This window comes from Carassius auratus, chromosome 14 (genome assembly GCF_003368295.1).
Source record: "Carassius auratus strain Wakin chromosome 14, ASM336829v1, whole genome shotgun sequence".
NCBI classification, from domain to species: Eukaryota; Metazoa; Chordata; class Actinopteri; order Cypriniformes; family Cyprinidae; genus Carassius; species Carassius auratus.
In genome coordinates, this window is record NC_039256.1 from 10,777,821 (window position 1) to 10,797,337 (window position 19,517).

General features: G+C 38.0%; 1 protein-coding gene across 8 annotated transcripts in view; it reads left to right on the forward strand.

The window, feature by feature from the left end:
• The first annotated feature begins 1,336 nt into the window (after positions 1-1,336).
• The window catches only part of ctbp1 (C-terminal binding protein 1), a 28,446-nt gene continuing 10,265 nt past the window's right edge, over positions 1,337-19,517 (forward strand). Inside the window, exons 1-3 of one of the 8 annotated variants that reach the window (XM_026279875.1) lie at positions 1,337-1,459; positions 1,568-1,685; positions 14,279-14,433. In XM_026279875.1, the coding sequence (XP_026135660.1) occupies positions 14,296-14,433 (138 nt within the window). In that variant the 5' untranslated portion in view covers positions 1,337-1,459; positions 1,568-1,685; positions 14,279-14,295. Of the gene's footprint in view, positions 1,460-1,493; positions 1,686-8,449; positions 8,820-9,725; positions 10,240-14,278; positions 14,434-19,517 lie in introns of those variants that run through there. The other 7 variants (XM_026279873.1, XM_026279874.1, XM_026279877.1 and 4 more) reach the window with 7 other exon arrangements.

Consider the following 19,517-nt stretch of genomic DNA (forward strand, 5'->3'; position numbering starts at 1 on the left):
TTTCTTTTTTTAAATATTTGACAAGATATCTGCTGACAAGAAGTAGTAATATTATTAATATATTTATTTTTAAATATTTATTTATGTATAATTTATTAACTATAAGTTACATTTATTGTTCACTCAAAATGGAAATTTATTTAGGCTTCATCCTCAAGTTGATACAAAACTATTAATTTTTTTTCTGCTGAACACAAAAGATTATATATGAAAAATGCATAGAATGTAATCAAAAAGTTTCTGGTCACCATTGTATAGAATGTGTATAGAAGTCAATGGAGACCAGCAACTGTTCACCCATTTCTGAAAGATATGCACTATCCCATTAATAATGTGTTTATCAACAGAATATTCTAGTGATCTTCAGTAAATTATTTCAAAGTAGAAATGTTACTATTTGATAAACTTATATAGGATGTGGGTTGTTTTCTGCCTGTCTCCAGAATCATGGATTTCAGCACTATTTTATAAAAAGTTATTTTCCACTCTCTAACCATCCCCCCTCACTCTCACACTGTGTCCAAATTCAGGGTCTGCATCCTCCTTAGGATCCTTCCTACCCGGTTGAAGGAGGATGGGTCCTCCGACGACCGCAAAAACCGGAAGTCGGTGTTTGTGAATTTGGACAGCCTACCCTTCTTTCAGTTCCCTCCCTTAACCGTTGCTCATATCGTGACAGCGCCAAGCAAGACGCGGGTGAAGAGCTCATCGTTCTCTCCCCGGAGCTTTATAAACACTTCTGTCTGCTCTTTCGTCCTTAGAAGCGTTAAAACAGCTTCAATCACTAACAAATAAGCTGTGTGTAAGGGGATATTCACACAGGCAGTAAGGAAGAAGCTAGTTTACAAAAGTAAACGTTTTTTTTTTTTTTTTTACATATACACGTACACATGTAAAAAAAAAATGCTTAACGCTAAAACAAAATGCCTAACTAGAAAACCACTGAAAATATATCTTTTTGAAAAGCCAGTTTTTAAAAAACATCGAAAATAATACTCCTCCCCCACTCCGCTACCGCTCGCTTCGTCCTGCCCAAAAAAGAATTATGGGATAGGTAGGACGCGAAAGGATCCATCACACCCATCCTTCGAATTCGGGGAAAAGGAGGACGCATTTGTGGGCCGCATTTGAAGGATCCTACGAATTTGGACAGCCTTCGTCGCGGCGCTGTGACGTAACATCCTTCAAATGCGTCCTCCGAAGGATGTAGACCCTGAATTTGGACACAGCGTCACTCTCTCACATCGCGCTCACGTTTCTGTTTCCTGGACCCTCCCCCATCCCTCTGCGTCCGCAGGAGCAATGAGCCTTGACTTGATTGGCTCTCGTCCGAGCGTAGCCTGTGCTGATTGGCTGCCTCTACGGTCACACGGCTCCGATTGGTCGCATTTTCGTTACATGTTTTACCCGAATCCCGGGCACATTCGGGGACTTTAGCCTTCAGAGCGGGTGATGCAAGGTTTGTGATTGTTTTGCGTTTCTCTTTGAGCTGGGTGTGTGCTTGTCAGTAGAAGCCAAGCCGCACTGATAGAGCCTTGTTTTCACATGCTCTTTCTATTTCTGTCAGGCAGATGAAGGCGCCTGTGGAGCGGCTTTGGAGCGGCGGGCTTTCTTAGCTAACACACTTGCATTTAAGGGGCACTTAGTTGTCAACACTGTGGCTGAATTCGGGTTTCTATGAGTAAGTGAGTACACAGTCACTTGATATTATAAATTCAACAGTCTTCTTTAATGAGTAATCCCTGAGGACATGGTAAATACAATCCCGACAATAGCTTTAAAAGTTTAGCTATTTTTGCAGGAATCCAGCTAGCATTAAATACGTAAATTACACACGTGTATATATTTCTGTGTGTGTGTCCGTGTAATCTGCATATATCGTTATTAACTTAAAGGATTGATGATTAATATATAAAATATTGTAAATATATCAAAAATGAATATATAAAGATCGAACTGGACTGCGGATGAGCTTGAGTTTTACATTAACGTTTCTGAATGTCAAACTGGAGTTGAGTCATTATATATTACCTGTGTTTTATACCTACAAAGTTACTCCTTATAAATATTTGAATACATTCATAAATACTTTAATCCTCATAAATATTTGTATATGAAAAAAAATCATCAGTATTCATGGGCAATCGGAAGTGTAGTACAAATAACATTCATAAACTTTCAACATCAAGAGTTTAGGTTAAAATGACACAAAATATGTATTTATAATTGGACGATAATTGGAAAAATAGCTTTCACTTTGTTTAACCATTCTCTCTCTCTCTCTCTCTCTCTCTCTCTCTCTCTCTATATATATATATATATATATATATATACACCATTCTATTCTATTAAATCCTGTGATGTGACAAATTATTTTTGTCAAATGTAAAACATTCCACGTAGTCTAAATTAATATGAGGTCATGATAGTGTAATAAGTAAAAAAAAAAGCACTTTAGTTTTAGAGGAAATCTAGCATGGTACACCCATAGACTGTGTAAAGGTTAGACCACATGTCAACTTCCTCAAAGTATTGTCACCTAGGTGTCTAGTTACTCTAGTCTACCTTCATAGTAAGTCAGCTCTTATATTTATCTGTTTATTTACTCTGTGTGGTTTACTCCGGTCGTATTTTTAGTGTGTGTTTGGCGTGTAGTTGAGCAGAACATCAAGTGTCTCTTTAGGATCCTGTACAATGTTGTCTGTTGTTGAGAACACAGTCGACTGGAAGCACAGCTGCACCAATAGCGTAATCTTGAACGAACCACTGCCTGTTCTCTCGCATTCACCATCTAGATATTCCTTCGACACGATCTGTTAATGGGCTTTGATCTAATGATGGACTGTTAGGTCTCTGCGGGTGTTTCAATGAAATTCTCTTGCTTCTGCACTCCCCGTTTGCAGCCAAGTTTAATAGGAATGCGTTCAGTCACACTGAATTTATTTAGGGAAATGTTATCCGTGCACCCCCTTCCCTTCAAGATAGGCAATGTGAGGGAGTTTACCCATTCGCCACGCTGCAGTGTGTGTGTGTGTGTGTGTGTGTGTGTGTGTGTGTGTGTGTGCGCTGGCAGGGAGGCGGCAGCAGCAGCAGTGTGTATCTAAAGCAGTGTAATCTTTCTCAGAGGCATCTTTCTTATACTCTTTGCCTCTCCCCACTTCTATTTTTCCCTCTTTCATTGTCTTTTTCAATGGGTTTTTGAGGTTTTCACTGGTGTGGTTTGAGATATTCCTCATTCGTCATAGATCGTGTCCTCTGACAGGCTCTTTTCCCAGCTGTCCTCTTGAATTGATTCGACTGTGGTGGATGTGCGGTCTGGTGTTGAGATGGTTTTCACCTTGTTATGTCCTTGCGCTGTTTTACAACGAGGAAAAATGCCTGGTTGGGTTTAGAGAAGATATATTCCTATTAGGATTTTGCAGTAGCAAAGCCGAGCAGCTCTTTATGTACGTTAGTTCAATTCTGACTTGCTTAATGACATGAAAGATGGCTTTAGAGAACAAGTTGTACCACAAGTTTGTGTGGTGTGGCGATTATTTTTATTACAGATCTGTTATAACTCGTTAGATAGCATTTTCTGTCGTCTGGTGTCTGGAATGTTATGTTAAGTAATAAAACTAGTTACTTTAGGTTTAATGAGTTAGCTAGTCAAACCAGGCTTTTTCTGAACAAATCATGGATTTTCCATTCATCTTCCTTTTGGATCAATGCACGAGCGGCCGTTTTATGGTGCAGGAGTGATTAGCCAGCTTATTCAGTGTGGCCGAAGAGCTCGGATCACATACGTGACGCATACTGTGCGCTTCACTTGCCAAAACCAGTGCTCCCCTGAGGTCCTGACCAGCGCTAATGAATTCATAAAGAATGGGGCTCTTCTGCTTGAGTACCAATCCATCTGACTTCTCCACTGGAGCACACACACACACAAGATACAGTGTGTCTGTGTTCCCAGCCTGGCTTGTTATTCACACAGAGCAGTCGAGGCCTGGCAGACAGCAGAAATGTAGTACAGTACATCACTCAACATACAGTATGTAGCCTTCAGCCTTTAGAGGTGGAGTGAGTTAACCTACAAATGCTTTGTGAAAACTCGGCGATTATATAAGTATGTTTTAACCATTTGTTAGTGATGGGAATCTTTAGGCACCTCAAGATTCTTAAAACGATTGATCTGTTTTTTCTTACTAATTAATGAGTTTACTGATGTTGAGTCCATTTTAAAATAAGTACAAATTAATAATAAATTGTAATGATTGTATGTTAAAAGGATAGCTCCAAACCTGTGTGAGTTTCTTTCTTCTGTTGAACACAAAAGAAGAAAAGTTGATGGATTCCATAGTGTTTTTCCATAATATTTTTTACATTTAAATGCATTTATTTATTTAGGGTGAATTAAATATAGCTTCAGAACAGATCGTTGCAAATGTAAAGTAATCGATCAGGGCTGTTTCCCAAAAGCATTGTAAGCTTAAAGGGTTATTTCACCCAAAAATCATAATTATGTTATTAATAACTCACCCTCATGTCGTTTCAAACCCGTAAGACCTCCGTTTATCTTCGTAACACAGTTTAAGATATTTTAGATTTAGTCCGAGAGCTCTCAGTCCCTCCATTGAAGCTGTGTGTACGGTTTACTGTCCATGTCCAGAAAGGTAAGAAAAACATCATCAAAGTAGTCCATGTGACATCAGAGGGTCAGTTAGAATTTGTTGAAGCATCGAAAATACATTTTGGTCCAAAAATAGCAAAAGCGACGACTTTATTCAGCAAGGCTTGAATCAAGGGCAATCATCGCAAATGACGTCATTACATAGAGTGCAAAAGAACTGGTGAACGGTTTTCTGTTTATTGAATCAAACTGTCCGAAAGAACTACTGGTTATCCGAAAGCCGATGCAACCCGTTCTTGACTCGTGAACGAGTCATTATCTGGCTCGGCTCGGTGTTCATCTTCAGTTCTCTCTTCACAGCAGTTCAGTCAGTGTACTGTTTGAGTACATGAATTACTTTGGGATATTGGTTTGTTTGAACTCAGAAGGAGTGTCAGCCACATTAAAAAAGTTAACAGCTTAAAGGGGCTTAAAGGGGCAGTCACACTAGACTTTAAACGTGCAAAATTATTTCGGACACCGCTGCGAATATGGGCGGGAGCAAGATAAAACGGTCTCTCTTCGATTATCACAACATTAATATGTGCTTGTACTGTGCCTTTTGCGACGGCGTCGAAAGCTTCTATTATATTGTACTCTCTGTATCTCTCTTTCTATAAATATATACACCCTAAGCAATAAAAAATTATACAACTGCCTCATTCAAATGTACCATCTGTTCCTGTTTCAACGGACACTGCGAACCATGCAGCTTCTTTTTTTAAATTTTTTTATAATCTTTTAAATATGTATTATAGAAAATAGGACTCTGCGCTACAGCTAAAGTTATATAGCGCTTCCTTCATTTTTGAATTTCTGTACAGAGAGGTCACGCAGTGACATATCGATCTTCTACTGGTCCCACATCTTCACGTGATGCAAATTCGCAGGTCAGATTTCACCAAACTTGAACGTTGGAATGCAGCGAAATGCAAAATTTTTCGCATGAGCTTGCGTTTCCGGTCTGACGCATTCGCATGCGTATGAATGGAAGTCAGTGGAATGAAAAGTGAGGTGTGACCGACCCATAAGTCATTTGTGGATTAATGCGTATTGGAGATGCGAACCGTTTTTAAATGATTCAGTTTGATTTGGTGAGCTGGTTCAAGATGATCCACTTAGATTGAGTGATTCGTTTGCGAACCGGATATCACTAAACTGCAGTGTTTTGAACTCTCTCACAACAGACACGGAGGAGAAGACAATGCTGAATAAAGTCGTAGTTTTTGCTATTTTTGGGCCAAAATGTATTTTTTATGGTTCTACAAATTCTAACTGACCCTCTGATGTCACATGGACTACTTTGATTGTTTTTCTTACCTTTCTGGACATGGACAGTAGGGCCCTCAAAATTGCTCAAAAATAACATTTGAATATTCCCTATAAAAAATACATGAATATTCGAACTATTCAAACATCTGTTTGTGCATGTTGTCAATGACGCGCATTATGTCAATAACAGGAAAAAATAATACAAAGAGACGTAACTAATTGTATAGGTAGTCTATTTAAGTTTAAACATATATGACAACGTATTACCTAAACAAAAACAAGGAAATCAATGGCCAAGACTGTAGACCTCAAGCTCTTTCACCCTCACGCTCTCTGTGCATAATGGTTTAAATGAACAAACACATTTTTGTGCAAGCAATCTAAGGTCGCGACTGTTGTCCCAAATATAGCAGGCTCCATTCAGTGATTGAAACAAATATTATTAATATTAATTGAAGTTTTACAGCATATAAAACTGAAATTGAATGCTCAGAGCGAGCTGTGCTGTGGTAAACATGGACCTTTTCCTTGAAATGAAACGATAAATAATCAAATCTCGGATCCATTGCTTGACAGAACTCCCCGAAGCGTGCCCCATCCGCGATACTGATCGGTCTCATGTCCTTACATGTCCATTATGGCCTCTTGTCGTGTTGCAGACAAAGAGCTTGTGGCGGGCGATGCAAAGTAACGTTAAGTGTCAAGACGTGACTGTTTAGCTGGAGTTCCACACATTATTCCATCCTCATTTGGGTGCACATTTTTGAGATGTGACCTCATATTGCTGGTGGTCGAATGGTATGCTAACTGTATCTTAAATTGCTTGCATACAACTTTATCTCGCGGGTCAACAATTTTACCTCATTTTCTCTGCTGCGGTCGAGTTGGGCTCTGCACTTGCTGGCATCTTCCATGAAGACGCGTCAACTTTCATCAGTGATGCTGTGCCAGACAGTGCGACTCCTGTGACCTGTCCCTGAACTCTCAGGCGCGCTAGCACGCCCACTCGCAAAGCAGACAACCACGCCTCTACTGCCGCGGACTTTTTTTTCCACATTTTATTTTTAATTCGAATATTAATTTTCACCTTCGAAATTCTTTTTTTTTTAACTATTCGAATACATATTCGAATTTAGAATATTCGTTGACAGTCCTAATGGACAGTATACCGTACACACAGTTTCAGTGGAGGGACTGCGAGCTCTCGGACTAAATCTAGAATATTTTAAACTGTGTTCTGAAGATAAACACAGTCTCACTGGTTTGGAACAACATGAGGGTGAGTTATTAATGACATAATTTAGATTTTTTTTTTAAACCAATGGAGCTATGATCAATTTAAGCTTACAATGCTTTTGGGAAACGCAGCCCAGGCGGATTGGCAGCATCTCTGATTGCCACAGAAAAAAGTTTTGACTGATTATTAAGTTTTTAAAAATCAAAAGCAAACATGTTCATGTAGTGATTATCTTGTGGTGGAAGTCTTATCTTATCTTATTCTAGTATAAATGTTCAAATAAAATTTTTTGAAAATATAACTAATATGTACTGTGCCAACTGGTAGACATTCAGCTGTACTGTTTATACTGCAATTTATGTGTGATTTAATTAATAACTCATTTCCACACTGAGCAGAAATCTATTTTGCAAATTAGCCAGCTACTTCCAGTGTAGAAAGCTTTGTTGGTTTTAATGGGAGCCATGTAGTTTTGAGGAGCCGTGCCACACATTTCGAGAGTAATGACGATGTAATAGTTGGTTACAGTTGCAGAGCAGCTCCATGACTTGTTGCATTAGTTCAGAATATGAATATGTGTGCATATATTTACAACAGCCACCAACACCACTCATTTAGTCATAACGTGTTACTGTTTTGTGGCTGACTAAAGTGTTTCATAATGTAAACCTGTTTTTTTTTTATGCTGCAGCAGTGAAAGACACTCAACAGTTTCTGTTTTAGAACTTAAAGCAAATGACTCATTAAGCAAAAGGACAAAATGACTCTTGAAAACGTGAGAAAAGTTGTAAAATGGTTTCGAATTGACATGTTCACACATTTGTGCTGATTAACATTTTGTCTATCCGCTGCTGTTTTTAACAGAGTGACTTGTGGGCCCCGACCCTGTTTGTACTTAATTTGTCTCTATTTATTTTTGGAGACATCTCTGAGCTGCCCGTCAAGACTGTAGGATTCAGTAATTGGTTTTCTGAGAGCTAAATAACCCAGAACCATGGCTGTCAGAGGCGTTTAATTAACCATGAACATTCATCTACTGTGGGAAGTGACAAAAAAAGAGAAAACCACTCAGTTTGTTTGTCGCTTAATAATTTCCAGTCATTTTATTTCCATTCTAAAAGACTATCATGCATTTTTAATAACCGGAAATGCACAGCCAGATTTCCTTCCCCCGATCTCGTTTTTCTACCGCAATTTTCCATTATCCTTTTTTTCTGTTTGCCCCCTCTCAGGAAACAAAAGATCAATTTTGCGAGAGCACAGGCTCCACCCCATTCCTCTTCAGTCTTTCTTGTAGCCACCTCGCGCTCGTTTCTCTCTCTCTAGCTCGCTCGCTCTAGCTCTCCCACTCCCATAAATGCAGTCACACTTGCATTCTGTGTGTGCATGCGTGTTTGTCCGAGTGAGAGAGTCGAAATAGAAAGTGAGAGAGTGGGGGAGAGAGAGGGAGTTAGAGAGGAAGAGAAAGACAAGGAGGGGTGGGAGCGAGCGCGTGTTTGTCCTTAAGCTAGCTACTCACAGAAAAGAAGGAATAAGAAAATTGAAGTAGCCGCCATATGCTGAGGATTTTGGTGAATGCCTTGCTGAGGAGACGCGCTCGTTTTTCTGGCGGATCCTAAGAGATGGGAAGCTCACATTTGCTGAACAAAGGCTTGCCATTAGGTAAACGTTTCCCTTTCCTTCTGCATGGGACCACAAGTGAAAGTCTTGTACGGATATCTGCAGATATTTGAGCGTTCGTTCGGCTGTCGTACAGTGTTCTGGCTTCCCCTCCCCCTCTTCCTTTCCTCCTCCCCTCCTCTCTGCTCGCTTTTCCCTCTTTCCTATTATCTTTCATCTGAACCATTCATCCACACACAATTGCTTGCTCTCTGCTTTCTCTTTCCCGTTCAAAGACAGCATTCGTCAGAGAGCCGGGGCTACGGACCTCTGATGGCTCGCTTTATTAACTGCATTAATCTTTCCGAGCTCTAAAGATTAAAAAAAAAAACACACACACACTATGCACTCTGGAAAATTTGAGGGGTTGGCAAGGACATGACTCTCTCTCCTATGGCCCTCCCTCACATTGTGCAGTGGAAATGTGGCTTCCAGTTCCGGCCTTGACTTACTTCCTTAAATTTAGTCTCTTCGAAGGAAATTCTTATTCTAGAAGAGTCCAAAAGTGGGAATACTTAGCCATAGGAAGAACAGGGTGCATGCTGCTAATGGGCAGCTATTTAATATCTTAAAATAAACATGTATTCGTAAGAGATTCCTGATCATGAAAAAAGCACATTTTTATTGTCTCATTTTTTTAAGAGGAGATCGACTAGTGAAAGTTAAAAATCTCTATGAATGTCATTACAGTGTTCAAGTGACTCCCTTTCCACCTTTTTGAAAAATCCAAAGTGCACATTTCCTGGAAGTCTGGGTTGAGAACAATGCATTGGCTTTCCACCAATTACAAAAAGCAAGCTTCACAACACTCTGACGAGCTAAAGCGTGTCATTAAAAAACAGGTTTTGTTCTTGTCGCACGGTGAACGTGAGGCTGGGATTTGAAATTGGCTTTCATTTTCGCCAGAAGGCAACAAAGGGGGGATGTCAGCTTGAATTATCGCCCGCGGGCAGTCGAGGTCTTTAGACGCCGTGTGCGACTGACCCTGTTGGTTCTTGTTGCTATGAACTAGCTAATTCAAACAGATCTAGCTCACCCTCGGGGCAGGGCAATATGAACAGAGCGCCGAGGGATTTCGACAGAACTGCCGTGTGTGTTTTTGTTTTCCAATGCTGGCATCTTGATTTACCTAGCTGTGGTTTTACATGCAAAGATGGAGCTTTTTCTTGATCGCAGGATTTGATCCGAGATCTGCGTGCTTTTGTGCGTGCTTGGATGCATCTATTGCATGTTGTTGGCAGTTTGTCCTAATCAGAAATAAAAGAGATAACAGTGGCTGTGTTACAAGATTACTGGATGCTGTTGGGATGGTTTAGATGTCACTAACACATAATTTAAGGGTGTAAAAGTTCATTACAAATGGAGAAAACAGCTGGTTCTGTGTGGGAATGGATACATGGAAGCCAGGGATCTCTTCACAGAGGTAAAGAGCTCTTGTTTGTGCATAAACATGTGTATTGAGTGTGAAAGATGAGGGTGGTGCTGATAGAGGTGGGTGTGTCTGTGATTACACCATGTCTGCACTTGCCAGCCTGTATATGGTAAAACTGGGAGAGGTCACAGGTGCACATATTGTACTTTTGTTATGTATATTTGTATTAATATATATGTATATATATTATATAGTAATTGAAAATAAGGGTTTTCTATGTGGATATATTATAAAATGTAATTTATTTATGTGATCAAAGCTGATTTTTCAGCATCATTACTCCAGTCTTCAGTGTCACATGATCCTTCAGAAATCATTCTAATATAATGATTTATAGTCAGTGTTGCTAACAGTTGTGCTGCTTAACATGTTTTGAGACCTGTGATGATTTTTTTTCTCATAATTTTTTGATTAAAAAATAAAAAACAAAACAAAAAAAAACAGTGTTTTCTGTTTGAAAATTTTGGAAAATTGAAATTTTGTGTTACAATATACAGTACTTTTCAAACATTTAAAGTCAGTTCATTCTTTATTTCTTTTTTAAAATAAATTAATTTGTTTTATTCAGCAAGGATATGTAAAATGGATAAAAAATTACAGTAAAGACTTATATTGCTAGAAAATATTCCTATTTTGAATAAATGCTGTTCTTTTGAACTTTTTACTCATCAAAGAATCAAAGAAAAAGGTATCACAGCCCCCCCCCCCCCCCCCCAACAGTTTTACACTGATTATAAATCAGCATATTAGAATGATTTCTGAAGAACCGTGTAACACTGAAGACTGGAGGAATTTGCATTAATGGAATAATAAAAAGTATTATTATTAATATTAATTAAAATATACCTAAATAGAAATAATTTATTTTACACTGTAAGAATATTTCATTATATAACTGTTTTTAGTGTATTTTTGATCAAATAAGTGTAGCTCCAGTGAACATAAGACACTTCTTTCAGATACATTTCCAAAATCTTTCTGAACTTTTGAACGGTAGTTTACAAAGACACTTGGACTTTCCATTGACAAGTCCGTTGGTAGATGATTCTTTAACTGACACTAGGCAGAAAGCCAACTTCTGCTACTCAGCCAAGCAGCGCACTTATCTCCAATGTCAATACAGCGCAACAGTCACTGCCCACCTTTTCTGCAGCCTTGCTTCCGGAAGTACTTTTCCCATTCATTTTCTTCATAGGGACTTAAACCAACCAGCTGTGAGATGAATCAACATTACAAACACTGCCTTTTCTTTTTTTACCTGTTAAACCTACATCCCCCATTTTGGGTATCACAGCTCACAATGACCTACCTAATTTAAAATTGCAACAGTTCCTGACTTAAGTGTGCTACACACACAATTTTAGTGTCTTTGGAAAGAAGACCCTTTAGGCTTTACTGTCCATCCAGAGTTGATAATGGTCAAAAAGATAAAAAGTTATAGACACTGAAGTGCATTGAAAATTTTTTCATATAAAAATAGATGAAATCATTACCTGGAGCAAGTCATGGGTTGAAAGTCACATGTCTCATGAGTTTCTTTTTCAGATCTGAAGATGATACCATGAAAAATTACATTGCTGCAACCATTTTTCTGAGACTATATCTAGTTCCCAACACCCCCTATGTAAATATTTACCAAAAAGCTATACCAAATATATTGAAGGGTTCTCCAAAATATTTTAGTCATTAGATGCTCATACAGTCAGTAATCACATGCTGATGGCCGGTTGTACAGATGATAATCATACAAATGCCCCTTAAAGTCAATAATCACACTCTGTTCATATAGACTGCATTCACACTGTCGTACACACAGTAATCACACAATGATTTGCGCAGATAGAGATGGTAATAATGCAGATACAACCCCATTCCCCACAAAGCACCCACACATATATGAAAAATATTGAAGAAAAGAAAGAATTGTATTATTTGTGCAAAAAAGCCGATCACTAAATTACACCCCCATCAGAGGACGGGTGCACAGATCGCGTCACAGCCGTCACGAGAGAGCGCCAGAATTAAAATAATCAATATTCTGCATATCTTCACTTTGTTTGTGGATGGTCTCATCCTGTTAGTGACACTGGCAAGGAATGCAACAAAATCAGAGAAACGCCACACAACTGCTTAATTTGCAAAAACAAACATTTATTAAACTATAGAAAATAAACATGAAATGTTTATTAGTCAGTATAAGTGCATAGTCAGTGTGTCAGCATGCATGTAATTGATACAAATGTAACAAATTCAAACTAACAAAACCAACGAAAGATAATGTCCAAATATCCGATCTAGGAAAGGCGGATCATACAAAAACTCCTCGAGTGCGGCGGTGGTCTCCCGCAACCTCCATAACCCTCGAGAACACCGGTAGCTCCATGAAAGGCAAACAAACGCCAACTAGCACCAAATCTTTCTCCGCCATCAGTTCAAACAAGTCCTTTTAACAGAGCGTTGATTCAGTGCAGGTGCAACACCACGTCATCCAATCTGCCAATCACCTGCAGCTCAGACAAAAGAGACGTCATAGTATGCTACAAAACAATGCTGTTTTTTACTACCAAGATGCAGTTTTTTTGAGCGTAGATTATTACATAACGGACACAAGCAATACTGTCCCTGAAGAGTGACAGTAAACAAAGGAATAACCATGAGACGTAAACAAAGGAATAACCATCCATATTACAACGTTATTGCTTCGTTGGACTAAAAGTGCTCTTTGGGATATTGTTCAGTGGACCCTTACCTTTCTAACTAAACTGGGATTTAGAGCTGTGGATGTGTTTATGACTCATTATTACGATGAATCTGGTACGTACAGAGTTTTGATTATGCATGTTTTTATGTGTACTGCTTACACAAATGTAGCAAATACATTCCTTATAAGCTTTCCATTGAAAAACAGCGATCTGTCGTCGATCCTTGAGGCTTAGATCTTTAGAATGATATGTAGTTTGTAAAGATTAATTTTGTCCCGTTACATTTAATCTATTCATAAATACTGACATGTGCAAACAAAGAGCGTTCAGAGTGCTGGCGTCCAGGTGCCGTTAATTAGTTATTAGTGCTAGTTAATTATCATCGATAATACACAATACAATACATATCATTTTAGGTTTATTTCAATATATTCAAATATAACCATATATAAGTAGTTTGAGAGTGTAGTCGATTACATTATTCACAGTGGTTTATGTAAGCGGGCTGCCGCTGAAAAGTCCTTTTGAAGTGGGTTTTATATGGTAGCATCAACATATTTTGGTCTTCAGTGAGAATTTGGCTTGAAGTCGATTAGCTTGACCAGCGTATGTTGGGTTATCACTATGCACTGATAATTCAGGTCTGAAAATGTTTGTAGTCTTAGACCAGTAAATGGCACAGTTTGAGATACTGGAGCTGCAGTCACGGTGAGATAATTCATTCATTGTTTTCTCCTTTAAACAGATTCTCTGTGTAGCTATTTCATCATAATTCCATCAGTCCTCTTACAAAGGGATTGATATCAAGACTCTGGCTGATTATATATCTACACAATCTAGTTATCACAGTTTTGTTATCATAAAACCATTTAGCAAAATGTTACTGACTAGTAATTGACAAGCTGACATCATCAGTGTTCATAACACTCAATGAACATTTCTTTGTTAGAAAGGGTTAGGAGATAACAGCATTAGTCCGTTTGATGTGTCTTTTATTAGAGGATATAAAACCCACAACTGCTTTTTGTTTTACTGTATCAGCAGTTGCAAAAATTGTTTTAATATTGAGCAATAAATCCAGGAATCATGTGACTGCTAATAAACACTATTGTCTTTTTCTGTGTTTTTGAGTTGCTTTATTTTAACCATTCTAACCATAATAACTAATATCTGTGCACCTCCTTGAGCCAAATCTAGTATTGGGTTTCATCATTTGGAAGTAGTCTCACAACAGTGAATTCTCTTTACCTGTGCAGACAAACTGAGATTTACACAGTCAGCGCTCACAAGATCAAGATGTGTAACGTGTGATTTCTGTCTCTCTGCAGGCATCAGGCCTCCCATAATGAATGGCCCCATGCACCCTCGTCCTCTGGTGGCGCTGCTGGATGGCCGGGACTGTACAGTAGAGATGCCCATCTTAAAGGACGTGGCCACCGTGGCCTTCTGTGACGCCCAGTCCACCCAGGAGATCCACGAGAAGGTATCTAGCACTTAACGTCACTTGCTGTTTTGGTACGGTAGCACTTTTCATCTTCGTTGTTGTGTTATTCTCGTTTTAAATTGCTACGGATAAAGCATCGGCTAAATAAATGTAAATTTCACAGTTCAGAACGAAGCCAAAAATGTTCAAATGTAACTTTCTCCACCTTTGAAATGTCTTTTCTGTTGGCTAAAACAACATTAACCAATAATATCTCAGCCTGTTTTTCACCAATCCAATCCAGATGAATAAAACAAACTCCTGCTCATGAATTCCCACTGTTTCACGAAGGAATGTCGCGTCACACATGTAAAATGCATTCAAGATTTATTACGACTGTGTGGAGTGTTGTTTTTTTTTCTCCACTGGTTCGTACAGATGAATATATCATGTAATGTATGTCAGAGTATGATTCTGCAATACATCATAGATCCCACTGGCTCGAAGTGATGGAGCCTCTTTGGCTTTGTTACATGGAAAAAGCACTTCATCTCGCAGGCTAAAAAAGTAGATTGCACAATGGGGTAATATTAATGAGGCTGTGAGCGTTTTTGCCAGAAGTGAGTAGAATGATTCATTAGATGAATTCACTGGGTAGCATGATGAAATCTCACAGCCATCCTTCCCGCTGTACTTCATCTGATTTATTTATTTCCTTCTCAATCTCACTTGCTCGCGGCCATTGATCAATCATTTTCTCTGTTGAAGTTAGATGTGCGGAATCAGATCTGTCGTGTTCTGATGTTTCATCGTGAAAAAACTCATTTCTCTTTGTCATCTGTTAAGAATACTGTGTGACATGTTTCTCAGCAAAGAATGAATCTCCGACTCTAGTGTCATATGGTCAAAGATAAACCATAAACTAAAGATTTTTAGAATGCAAGTTATAATGACATTTATAATTAATCTAATTTATGTATATGTTATAATGGTCTATTTATTTAATCTGAAAGATGAATAATTTAGCTTTTCATTGATGTATGTTTTGTTATGATGGGACTATATTTGGCCGAGATACAACTATTTGAAAATCTAGAATCTGATGGTGCAAAAAAATTTTAATACTGAGTAAATCGACCTTTAAAGTTGTCCAAATGAACTCTTAGCAATGCATATTACTTATCAAAAATTAAGCTTTGATATATTTATGGTAGGAAATTTACAATATATCTTCATGGAACATGATCTTTACTTAATATCCTAATGATTTTTGGCATAAAAGAAACAATTGATAATTTTGACGTATGATGTATTTTTGGTTATTGCTACAAATAATCCCCAGTGTCTTAAGACTGGTTTTGTGCTCCAGAGTCACACATTGAACTATACTTAGTATGAAATAAATGTATTTTAAATATAAATACAATTTCAGTTATTGGAAAAAAATGTAAATAAAGAAATACATCCAATATTAATTGCTTGCAATACTCCAAATCTGAAGGATACAATAATACAAATAAATAAATAAAATGTTACTTTTGGCCAGTAGTGGGAAACAAGCACTATTGACCCATACAAGTGTATGTGGATTAAATAAAGATCAAATATAACTGGCTGTAAAAAAGAGCAAGTGCAGCGTTTGATGGTGTGTTTGTTGATTTTCTGCTGTCAGTATTATCAAGAGTAACAGTTTTCCTTTTCACTCTACCCATGAACCTAAATGAAACCCATTTGCTCCATCCATTCAACTGGCTACACACCAAAGACCAGCCATCGCAGGCCGCCATAAATCATTCACTCTCAGTCTCAACCCAGTTCACTTAATTCCATCTCATAAAAACATTATCTCCCTCGCGCTGCGTCCGTGCTCCTTCAGAACGTGGCATGTTTTCTGCTGATTTGTCGATTGCTGTTGGCATGTTTTGTGTGGTTCTGGGTGGCTGCCAGGTTGATTCTCGATGAACACTCCCCAGGCTGCACAGACAGATGGCACTCCCTTTCTGCCCCTTCCCACAAACCTACAAAGAGCCTCCTTATTTGACTGCTTTAACTGGACAGAATGGCTGTTGAATGGACAGAAACTATAAAGAGAAAAGAGCTTCTGATAAGATAGAAAATCAATCGTCTCTCTGGGAGAGTGGATGATAAAGTGACGTGAAAACTGTCTTCTAAAAATGGCTGTACAAATCTGTTTCATTCTGTTGCAGCTCATAAACGACACTGATTGCTTAATGCGGTGACTTTTCTTGATGGGCGTCAAACCGAATGGTGTTTTTCATCATCAGCCACAGTTATATTGTGATAAATCTGTTTATGTTGTGTATTACTCACAGATTATGTCAAGTGTTTTCAAGTAAACTGATTTATCATCATGAACCATTTGTTAGTGAAGTTATACAGTAAAGTGTTTTTTGGTCATCAGCAGAAAACTAAATATGTTGAGTCAAATTAACAGCAAATCATGTTGCAGGCTTTTAGTGTTTGTCATAATACTTTCCTCTAAAGAGTTTCCCTCCACCTCAGGATTTTCTAATCAGATTAACAATGTAAAAGCGTGATCCTGGAGTGCATAATTAGTTCATGACAATTTAACACATCCCCACAGTCTCAGCTCTCACCAGGTTATTATCATTTTTATTATCTTTTTCAGCTAGTCGCCAAAGTAACATTTTTCAGTTAGCTTACATTTGAAGTAAAATAACAAACTAAAAAGTAAATATTAATACATCTATATAGTCATGTTTTTAAAAAAGGCAAAAAAAGGGCACCAAAATTAATAATAAAAAATAAAGAAATGTAATTAAAACATATTTTTTTCTGAACATATCCAATATGTGTACAAATAAAAATGCAAAAAACATATAATGCAAACAATAATATAATATAATATAATTTCATTGCAGCTTCTTGACCAGTGTGTGCCTGTGATGCTCTGCATATTAATACTATATTATGAGATAATAATAATGAATTAACTCACACTATCAGCATTTTAATCTTTTAATAAATATATAATAGAGACATGACCTATATTTATATTCATTATCATGTTATTAATTTCTTCCCTCGTTTCAGTTAAACTGTTGTGCCATATTAAGAATCCATTCCCTTGTTTTAGTTAATTGTTGGCATATTGTACTACTTTGTTCTCTAATTTTTTTTTGAACAGAGTCTTTTTATTGTTTTAGTTTCAGTTTCACGTTTAAATTAACACAGCAACAAATAACACCCATCCCCCACCCCATACTGGATCAATAAGAGATGTAAACAGTAGTCAGGCCTCTAGGTAACATCATACAATTCTTAACACAGGTTTGTGTAAACAGTTATACAAAATTGTCAGGTGACACACTTTCAAAGTAAATAAATGGTAGACAAGTAGACATAAATGGTATCCACATGTTATAAAACTTCTCAACCGACCCTTTTACAATGTATCTAATCTTTTCGAAATGTATATAACACATGACCTCTCTAATCCAGTCTCCATATGTTGGTGGGCATGAATCCTTCCACCTACACAAAATATGTCTTCTAGCTAGCAAAGAGCAAAAAGCGATCATGTTCACCTGGTACCTGCTAAAAGAAGCATCCACCTTGATCACCCCAAATAATGCAGTCAAAGGGCATGGGTGCACAGTTTTTCCACATATTTTGGAAAATGCATCAAAAATAGATATATAGCCAATATCCATGAAGTTTTGAACAAGTCCAAAACATGTGAAGAAGCGTAGCAGGGGTTTGTTTGCTTAGATCACATGCAGGATCCAAGTCCAACTTTATCTTGGACCGTTTGTCTTTGGACCAATGCAGATGGTGTACCACTTTAAACTGAATAACAGCAAGTCTCAGACACACCGAAGATGAGTGAATGTTTTGTATGACCTTTCGCCAGACCACGTCCGATATGTCTTCAAGTCAGATTCCCACCTGTGTTTCAGAATGTCCAGACTGGTCTCATGGTATGAACTGAGCAGTGTGTAAATCCGGCTCAAGACCTGTGATTTTCTTTTTTAAATATTACATTTCTCTACCAGTTGTTCAAATGAGGCAAACTTATTATCAATGTACAGATTATAAAGTGAACGTAGTCCGTTCAAAGCACAACTATTAAAAGCCTCATCAGTTACCGAAGGGATAAACATGTGGTTATTTGACACAGGGGCAGCAAACAATCACCCGGTAAAACCAAAAGACCGTCTACATTGATTCCAAATCTTAACTGTGTGGACAACAACTGGGTTAGAAGTTTGTATCATCTCGCTTTTCTGAACATTAACCTTTATAGCCAGAAATTCTCCCAAATTTACCAATTAAAATCAATAACTCAGGGATACTAGACAGAGGGTCCGAAATAAACAATAGCGTGTGTCATCGGCATAAAGAGAGACCTTATGCACAAAGCCCATACGATTTATACCTTTAATGACTAAGCTCTGCCTTACGGCAATAGCCAAAGGTTCAATCGCAAATAAGAGGGGCGAGAGCTGGCATCCCTGCCGTGTACCTAGTTGTAATTCAAAATAGCTGGATATATTATTATTGGTACGTACCGCTGCCATTGGCGAAGAATAAAGCAATTTTATCCATGATATAAATTTAGAGCCAAATTTAAATAAGTCTTAAAGAGTGAACCCCACTCAAGCTGGTCAAATGCTTTTTCAGCATCAAGGGAAAGTATCACCTCATTGTCTTTGTGGCTGGGCGAAGTGGGAGCATACAACACACCAAACAGTCGTCTAATGTTAAAGGATTGTCGATTGAAACAGTGGGAACTACCCTCTCAAGGCGCTTTGCCAAAACCATTGCGAAGATCTTGGCATCCGCATTCAGAAGTGACACAGGCCGGTATGAACTACAATTTAGAGGGTTTTTATCCTTTTTAAGTAGTAAAGAGATGATAGCTTGATGCATAGATACTGGAAGTGACAAGGTTACAGAAGACTCATTGAAAACTGACAGTAATAAAGGAGACAGCGGTTCTGAAAATTTCTTGAATAATTAAGCCGGAAAGCCATCTGGTCCAGGGTATGCATGTCTCTAATTGCAAAAACTATCTCAGTTACCGAAATATCTTTTTTCAATTCATCGGCCAGATCCGGACTTACAGAGGTTACTTTTATACCTTCAAAGAAGGTCTCCAA